Source organism: Scardinius erythrophthalmus, assembly GCF_964197995.2.
Source record: "Scardinius erythrophthalmus genome assembly, chromosome: 17".
Classification (NCBI taxonomy): domain Eukaryota; kingdom Metazoa; phylum Chordata; class Actinopteri; order Cypriniformes; family Leuciscidae; genus Scardinius; species Scardinius erythrophthalmus.
Genome location: NC_138237.1, coordinates 1,115,283 through 1,125,257, shown reverse-complemented (window position 1 = coordinate 1,125,257; position 9,975 = coordinate 1,115,283). Strand labels below are relative to the sequence as shown.

General features: G+C 36.1%; 1 protein-coding gene across 2 annotated transcripts in view; it reads right to left on the bottom strand.

Annotated features, from left to right (window-relative positions):
* Positions 1-3,347: 3,347 nt before the first annotated feature.
* tmem38b (transmembrane protein 38B) overlaps positions 3,348-9,975 on the bottom strand; it is a 22,200-nt gene continuing 15,572 nt past the window's right edge. Inside the window, exons 5-7 of one of the 2 annotated variants that reach the window (XR_014031931.1) lie at positions 7,087-7,204; positions 4,304-5,695; positions 3,348-4,147 (exon numbers count right to left, since the gene is read on the bottom strand). Coding sequence is in view for 1 of the 2 variants with exons in the window: in XM_081390575.1 (XP_081246701.1) it covers positions 5,474-5,695; positions 7,087-7,204 (340 nt within the window). In the remaining variant the exon portion in view is untranslated. Of the gene's footprint in view, positions 5,696-7,086; positions 7,205-9,975 lie in introns of both variants that reach the window. The other variant, XM_081390575.1, reaches the window with a different exon arrangement.

The following is a 9,975-nucleotide window of genomic DNA, read 5'->3' as shown; positions in this document are numbered from 1 at the left end:
GTGGTGTAAAACCAGCTTTTAATGTAGTTTATGTGTCTATTAATATGCTTTAAGACAAAGCATGTGTAAATTCATAAGTCGACAGCATTGCTGAGTATTTCCTCCTTAAAACTGCAGTGAACCAAAGACAGTCTCAAACTGACGTCACAAACTACCTTGTAACCAATCAGATCAACGTGTGATCGTCAACCAGTGGATCTCTGAGCTGAGTGAGTGGAGGCGGGGCTCATTTGCATATTCATAGAACCGCGCATACTAATGAGGCGAGGCTGTCGAGTTACATTCAAGATATTTTAAGTCATGAAGAATCTTTTTTCAAGGAATAAACGTTTAAATGTGTAATTTTGGTGATTAAAGATGAGTTTTAAGGGACAAAATTATTGACTACAGGAGGACTTTAAAAATAAAGAGAGTTTTCACAACAATAGAAGAACCAGTTTTGTTTCCCCAAAGAATCTTTCAGTGAACAGTATTTAAAATAAACATTTAAAAATGTCCGTAGTGTGAAGAACATTTCAATAAGTGGTTCTGTGGATGTTAATGCCATTAATGCCAATAAACAACCTTAGTTTTCTTTATTTAGTGCAATTTATAATGTTCTTTAAAGTAAGAAATAAATAGTTCTTTACTTTGAAACCATCCTCACTCAGAAATGGCACAAATAATTACAAAGAAACGCCAAGTAAAACATTGAATTAAACATAAAATTTTGAAGTGGAAAGACTGTAATTGTGAGATTGATTTGATGCACGTAAAGCATGATGTGTGTCTGTACAGATGGAGCCGCTCGCATTCGTTCTGCTTCTGTGTGTCTTTGTCTCCAGCGCAGGAGAACACAAAGGAGGAGGATCTGTGTGGCCGTTTGCAGCAGCTGAGGGTGTGTGTGTGTGTGTGTGTGTGTGTGTGTGTGCGCCCTTTGTGTGCCACTGCCTTTGTTTGGGACGTACCACTCCGTGTCACCAATCCACTGCTGCTCCACTGAGAGCGAGGCGGACCCTCACACACACACACACACACACAGCCGGACCCCTGGTGGACGTCACATGATGCTGCAGCATGACATCATTCAGAGCAGACTCATGTGATGACATCACTGAGAATGTGTGCGATGATGACATCACTTCCTTAAGGTGGAATCCCTCTATAAAAAACGTGTCATTTTGACCCTAGCTTCATCTAATGTTCAGATTTCTGTTTTGGAAATGTATGCAAATGAGTGCATATATTATTAGATAATGCCTCATTTGTATATTTCAACAATGTGTAATATATATATATTTTTTGTTGCCATTTTTAATGTAATTCAAGACTTTAGACCAGGGTTCACCAATCTCGGTCCTGGAGGGCCACTGCAGGACAGTGGCCCTCCAGGACCGAGATTGGTGAACCCTGCTTTAGACTTTTAAATAATAGAATATTTAAGCAGTCTCACTAGCAAGGCTTGATGACTATCCTAGGGCAATGTTAATCATGTTAGTAACCTTTTAGTAGCATGCTAAATCATGTTGGCAATTTGTTAAATCATGCTTGCAAAATGTTAAATCATGCTAGTAGCATGCTAAAACATTCTAACAATGTGCTAAATCATGTTAGCAATGTGTTTAATCACATAAGCAAAATGCTCGCAAGAAAATCATTCCAACAGCATGTTAGCAAACATGCTAGCAATGTGTTAGCCTAAATCATGTTATGCTAAATCATGCAAGCATCATTTCTGAAATGCTATCAATGTGTTAAATCATGCTAACATGCTAATTCATTTATGCTAGCAGTGTGTTAAAACATGCTAGCAATGTGCCATATCAAGCTAGCAACGTATTAATTCATGTTAGCAACATGTTAACTCATGCTAGCATTATGTTAAATCATGCTAACATTTTAAAACATGATAGGAACATGTTAAATCATGTTTGCAATAAGCCAGCTCATGCTAACAACATGCTAATCATGTTAGTAATCTACTAGCAACATGCTAACATATTAACAACATGCTAGCAATGTATTAAATCATGCTATCAACATGATAAATCATGCTAGCATTATGCAAAAAAAATGCTAATAATGTTAAAACATGCTAACAACTTGTTAAATCATGCTAGTAACATGACTTTCATTTTTTTACTTTCTCTGAGAAAAATCTTTAAAACTTTTCAAAGTTATTTTTAACTCTCAGGCCCAACATCAATGTTTGTTCACAAACTTTAAATCATGGAGTTAGTTTCTAGAATGTCGTGTCGTGCAAAAGACGCGAGTGCAACGGCTGAAGACGTCAGTCTAGTGGAAAAGGCAGTGGAGTGTAAAAAGCCCTTATCCAGCGTGTGGCACATGACGACATCATAAAGGACAACAGAAGGAAATCTCCCGCTCTTTCCGTCAGAACACTGTTGTTGGCACGGCAACGCTCATTCCTGGCAGAGCTGATTCCGCCGCGGGCCGTTTGGAAATCCTTGACGATATTAGGCGGGAATAATTGAGATGTTGATTGCTCCTTCACACCAGTAAATGAGATTATGTGCCGCTGATCGCTCATTAACAAACCTAAAGCATGATTATGAAAATCACTTCCTGCTGTCTGGAATACATATTCCATAGAGTCATATTCCATTACATAAATCAGACAGATACAATAAGACACAAATCTAATTTCTGCAGAGCACGTCATTTGAAATAATGAGCTGCGCTTGTTTGGCAATTCATATAAAACTACATTTGTGAATCTTCTTTGTTTGTTCCAACTTAGCCTATCTTTTTTTTTAAATGTTGCTACTTGTTTCAGAACATTCACAAATGTAACATTTCCCATAATGTTTGAAGAATGATACAATGGAATGTTCCATTAATGTTCAGAGAAATAACGTTTTCATAACTTAATATGAACAATAGCAAAACGTTATAAACTTATGTGTAAAGTTGCATCCATTATTTCAGCTCCTGTCATGAACATTCACTTAGAAATACACTGATTCACACTGATGAACTGAATAAAAGTGAAGAAGTGCTTCATTTCTGCACCACTAGCAGAATTACACGTTTGATTGACATCGGCTCAACCAATGGCTCTGAGTGGGCGGGGCTAAACCTGTTTAAAGTCATTCTTTTTCTAATTTTGTTTGGTTCAAAAATAGACATTTGGACCCATTGACTGCATTACTGTAAACATGAACGTCGTCACTTAATAGTGTTGAGTTTAATTCATCCTGAATTCACTAGGAAATCAATAAAAGCTCCTCTTCACCAGTTAATCTTCCTCACTCATCTGGACTTCCCAGTGCGTTTCTTCACTCATTATTCATCGTTTTTTTGCAGAGAAATGTTGATGTTTTTCGCACAGACGACAAACAGACCAGTCAGAACCAGTGAATTATATTATTTCTGCATTCAAAACGTACAGTAAAACATGTTCCAGCATTCCACTTCAAGTGATTGCATTCATAAATGTATTATAAATTATATAAAATATATTATCATAGTCATTGCAGGATAGAATAGAATAGAATAGAATAGAATTTTCTGTGAAGCACTTCTGAATAGCAAATATGTACAAGACATTCAGATAAAAAGAGCATTCGTGCATTTAAAAAAATCATCAGCAGGAATCGTGTAGAAAATTCACACACAGGAAAACCGTCTCGCTTTCATTTGTCCTCAATCTTTCTTTCGTCCTCAATCTTTCATTCGTCCTCAATCTTTCTTTCGTCCTCAATCTTCCTTTCGTCCTCAATCTTTCTTTCGTCCTCAATCTTTCATTCGTCCTCAATCCTTCATTCGTCCTCAATCTTTCATTCGTCCTCAATCTTTCATTCGTCCTCAATCTTCCTTTCGTCCTCAATCTTTCATTCGTCCTAAATCTTTCATTCGTCCTCAATCTTTCATTCGTCCTCAATCTTTCATTCGTCCTCAATCTTCCTTTCGTCCTCAATCTTACATTTGTCCTCAATCTTTCATTCGTCCTCAATCTTTCATTCGTCCTCAATCTTTCATTCGTCCTCAATCTTCCTTTCGTCCTCAATCTTTCATTCGTCCTAAATCTTTCATTCGTCCTCAATCTTTCATTCGTCCTCAATCTTTCATTCGTCCTCAATCTTTCATTCGTCCTCAATCTTCCTTTCGTCCTCAATCTTACATTTGTCCTCAATCTTTCATTCGTCTTCAATCTTTCATTCGTCCTCAATCTTTCTTTCGTCCTCAATCTTCCTTTCGTCCTCAATCTTTCATTCGTCCTCAATCTTTCATTCGTCCTCAATCTTTCATTCGTCCTCAATCTTTCATTCGTCCTCAATCTTCCTTTCGTCCTCAATCTTACATTTGTCCTCAATCTTTCATTCGTCCTCAATCTTTCTTTCGTCCTCAATCTTCCTTTCGTCCTCAATCTTTCATTCGTCCTCAATCTTTCATTCGTCCTCAATCTTTCATTCGTCCTCAATCTTCCTTTCGTCCTCAATCTTCCTTTCGTCCTCAATCCTTCATTCGTCCTAAATCTTTCATTCGTCCTCAATCTTTCATTCGTCCTCAATCTTCCTTTCGTCCTCAATCTTACATTTGTCCTCAATCTTCCTTTCGTCCTCAATCTTTCTTTCGTCCTCAATCATTTTTTCGTCCTAAATCCTTTTTTCGTCCTAAATCTTTCTTTCGTCCTCAATCTTTCATTCGTCCTCAATCTTCCTTTCGTCCTCAATCTTTCATTCGTCCTCAATCTTCCTTTCGTCCTCAATCTTTCATTCGTCCTCAATCTTTCATTCGTCCTCAATCTTCCTTTCGTCCTCAATCTTTCATTCGTCCTCAATCTTCCTTTCGTCCTCAATCTTACATTTGTCCTCAATCTTTCATTCGTCCTCAATCTTCCTTTCGTCCTCAATCCTTCATTCGTCCTAAATCTTTCATTCGTCCTCAATCTTTCATTCGTCCTCAATCTTCCTTTCGTCCTCAATCTTACATTTGTCCTCAATCTTTCATTCGTCCTCAATCTTCCTTTCGTCCTCAATCTTTCATTTGTCCTCAATCTTTAATTCGTCCTCAATCTTCCTTTCGTCCTCAATCTTTCATTCGTCCTCAATCCTTTTTTCGTCCTAAATCCTTTTTTCGTCCTAAATCTTTCTTTCGTCCTCAATCTTTCATTCGTCCTCAATCTTCCTTTCGTCCTCAATCTTTCATTCGTCCTCAATCTTTCATTCGTCCTCAATCTTTCATTCGTCCTCAATCTTTCATTCGTCCTCAATCTTCCTTTCGTCCTCAATCTTTCATTTGTCCTCAATCTTTCATTTGTCCTCAATCTTTCATTTGTCCTCAATCTTTCATTCGTCCTCAATTTTTCATTCGTCCTCAATCTTTCATTCGTCCTCAATCTTTCTTTCGTCCTCAATACTTCATTCGTCCTCAATCTTTCGTCCTCAATCTTTCTTTCGTCCTCAATCTTTCATTAGTCTTCAATCTTTCATTCGTCCTCAATCTTTCATCCTCACTCTTTCTTTTGTCCTCAATCTTTCTTTTTGGCATTTTCGGCCTCTTCCGGGTTTCTTTGGTCCGTGTTGGCGCTCTTCTGATCGGAAATCGAGCTGTTTTTCGAGGTTTGATCTGAACCCTGGGTTGAGTCAGTCAGAGGTGAAAAGGTCAGAGGTCGAACAAACAGAGTCTTATAGAGGACAGACTCCAGCGATGAGAATGGATACGATGAAGAACCCATCATCATCATCCGCATCTGAAACCACAGAGATCAGATCATAACTCTATTCTAAACACATGCATACAGATCATAATTCTATTCTGAACACGTGCATACAGATCATAACTCTGAACATGCATACAGATCATAACTCTATTCTGAACACGTGCATACAGATCATAACTCTATTCTGAACACGTGCATACGGATCATAATAGTGCATCATAAAGTGCCTGAAAAAATTGTAACATTATTGTTTAATTCAATACATTTTCCACAACCTTTAATTTTAATCCCCCACAAAATACACTTTAGTCATAATTAATATTTTCTATTGCTCTTTAATGTGTTATGTTGTTTGTATTCTATTCTTGCAGTTCTGCAATTAAACAAGGTGATAAGATTCTGACGTATTGCACACACACATACTTGTGCACTCCTCTTTAAATCACGAAATATGCGTTGGATTCGGAATATTATGACACAGTTCTTCTTTGTTTCAAGTATGTTTCGGAAGTGTGATAAAGGCTTATACTAATAATTCTACATGTGAAATAAAGATCTGGAAGGTCAAATGGTGAGAGAGCGAGAGGACGTTTCCGAGCTCACAGAAGAACTCAAGATCTGCCGTCAGTCTCGCTAAAGAACTTTACTCTTTTTAAAGCAGAATGATGCAATTACATGAAAATGATGCAAAAAACGTGCAAGAGCGTCACGACAGCTGCGGATCATCTCTACTGAAGGGCAGAGAGACGAGAGGAACACGCTTCATGAGCTTCAGCAGCTCGTTCGTTACATTCATCCAAATGTCTGTCTAATTAAAACACCATCAATCAAACATCAGGCCTCGTTTGGCTTGAAAACGAGCTGCGAATGCACTGCCAATAATGTTTTAAGATATAGTATGTTAAAACAAAGTCACATGATCATGTTTGATTCAGTAAATGGCCTCCTGTTATAAATGCAGTTATTTTTCTTTTCTAATCCTACTTTGCATTTCACTCTAATCAAATACTCAATACAACTAAAAGTTGTCGCAGGTCACGCGCAGTGCATTGTGGGATAGTTTCTCATGCAGAGTTTGATTTTGCATGGGTTTTATTTAGTGCTGGCAAATCGATTAATCGTAATTAATCGCATCTAACATAAAAGTTTGTAAATATACACTGCCATTTTTATGTTTTTAAAAGAAGTCTCTTCTGCTCACCAAGGCTGCATTTATTTGATTAAAAATACCAACAACAAAAAAACACAGTAATATTGTGAAATATTATTACAATTACAATGTTGTCTGTTCTGTTCACCAAGGCTGCATTTATTTGATCAAATTTAAATGAAAAACTCTGAAATATTATTCATGCATTAGATACACGACACCCAGAGATGTTTTATTTCAGTCTGAAACAAAACGAAAAAACACAACAAACCTTATTGGTGACGATGAAGAGTGTGTAGATGAAGATCAGGTGGTGTGTTTGCATCGGGAGAAAGCGGCACTGCTGGAGAGAGAACAGAACCGATCCCAGCAGGGTGACCTTGGTCGGGCTACACACACACACACACACACACACACACACACACACACACACAGGTCAAAGGTCACACAAGGACGAGGAGTTCAGTGGGCCTTAAATATAACAGCTCTGAGATTCTAAAACACACAATTAAGACAAGTCTGCGACACACATTCAACATTAATGTGTCGAGTTCGACGTCACTCTGCAACTACAGCAGTGGCCAACAGTGACTGGCCTAGGAAAATTGTGTGTGTGTGTGTGTATATATATATATATATATATATATATATATATATATATATATATATATATATATATATATATATATATACACTACCAGTCAAAAGTTTTGGATTGGTAAGATTTTTTATGCTTTAAAGAAGTCTCTTCTGCTCACAAAGGCTGCATTTATTTGATAACAACAACAAAAAAACAGTAATATTGTTAAATATTATGACAATTTAAAATAACTTTTCTATTTTAATATATTTTAAAATGTAATTCATTCTTGTGATCAAAGCTGAATTTTCAGCATCATTACTTCAGTGTCACAATATTACTGTTTTTTTTTTTTTTTACAAATAAATGCAGCCTCGTGAGAAGAGACTTCTTTTAAAAACATTAAAAATCGTACACTTTTGACAGGTAGTGTATATAATTCTACAAATTATATTTTAATTTTTCATGTACCATAACTCGATTTTTTTTTCTGAGTTTTCTTCTGTACATAAATCCAGTGAAATCCCTCTGGTCTTCAGAGCGACACTTACTCTCCTGCATTCTTCCACACAAATCTTTTTAAATGCCACTCGCACAAAAACCATGACAACAAGTGTCGGCTGAAGATGAGAGGAAATCAATGCAGAAGCCAATTATTCCACCTGTGCATTATGGGACCGAACGCTATTATTCAGAAAGAAAGAGACTCTGGACACGAAATGCACAAGAGGCACTAGAGAGACTCCAACGCCAGTCATCAAAAACTCGATCAATAATGCAAAACACTTCAAACTGCTTTATAACTTTAACATTAACATGTAAATTAATTAACAGAGAAATAGTGAATTTCCTTTATGAGTCGGTTCACATCTGTCTGTCATACTGGAGAACCTAAAACACATTTACAGTAGACTAGGACTGGGTTAGAAATATCGATTCTCATTTTGATGAATCAATCTTTTAGTCTGAGCTGTGTGACATTTTTTGTAGCACCAGCCATCATTAGTTCTGAGAGAGATTTTTTTTCTTTGAGAAAATGAGAAACCTGAAATATGTATCCAAATGAATCGATATCTACGGTTCTTGTCTCAATTTTAAAGAACTCTTTATGCCAAAAAGGTTCAATTTGGTTCTATATTGAAATCTAGGGTTCTTGACTCAATATTAAAGAACGTTTATGGAAAAAGATTGAATGGGGTTCTATATAGAACTCTAGGGTTCTAGACTCAATTTTAATGAACCTTTATTCCAAAAAGTTAAAATTGGGTTCTATATAGAACTCTAGGGTTCTTGAATCAATTTTAAAAAGCCTTTATGCCAAAAAGGTTCAATGTGGTTCTATACTGAACTCTAGGGTTCTTGACTCAATATTAAAGAACGTTTATGCCAAAAGATTAAATGGGGTTCTATATAGAACTCTGGGGTTCTTGACTCAATTTTAAAGAACCTTTATGGCAAAAATATGCAATGGGATTATATATAGAATTCTAGGGTTCCTAACTCAATTTTAAAGAACCTTTATGCCAAAAAGGTTCAATGTGGCTCTATATAGAACTATAGGGTTCTTGACTCAATTTTAAAGAACCTTTATGTCAAAAAGTTTAAATTGGGTTCTAAATAGAACTCTGGGGTTCTTGACTCAATTTTAAAGAACCTTTATGCCAAAAAGGTTCAATGTGGTTCTATATAGATCTATAGGGTTCTTGACTCAATTTTAAAGAACCTTTATGCCAAAAAGGTTCAATGTGGTTCTATATAGATCTATAGGGTTCCTAACTCAATTTTAAAGAACCTTTATGCCAAAAAGGTTCAATGTGGCTCTATATAGAACTATAGGGTTCTTGACTCAATTTTAAAGAACCTTTATGCCAAAAAGTTTAAATTGGGTTCTAAATAGAACTCTGGGGTTCTTGACTCAATTTTAAAGAACCTTTATGCCAAAAAGGTTCAATGTGGTTCTATATAGATCTATAGGGTTCTTGACTCAATTTTAAAGAACCTTTATGCCAAAAAGGTTCAATGTGGTTCTATATAGATCTATAGGGTTCCTAACTCAATTTTAAAGAACCTTTATGCCAAAAAGGTTCAATGTGGCTCTATATAGAACTATAGGGTTCTTGACTCAATTTTAAAGAACCTTTATGCCAAAAAGTTTAAATTGGGTTCTAAATAGAACTCTGGGGTTCTTGACTCAATTTTAAAGAACCTTTATGCCAAAAAGTTTAAATTGGGTTCTAAATAGAACTATAGGGTTCTTGACTCAATTTTAAAGAACCTTTATGCCAAAAAGTTTAAATTGGGTTCTAATAGAACTATAGGGTTCTTGACTCAATTTTAAAGAACCTTTATGCCAAAAAGTTTAAATTGGGTTCTAATAGAACTCTACGGTTCTTGACTCAATTTTTAATTAAACTAAACCAAATTAGGATCAAATCGCAAGCTTATGAACCGAAATTTAATCGAATCAAATTTGTGTCAGTACACCCCTAAATTAGACACTGTCTATCTATTTTTAAAATGCACATTTTCACACTCAGACATATCTAAACTACACCTGACTTCATACTGTACATGCACTAC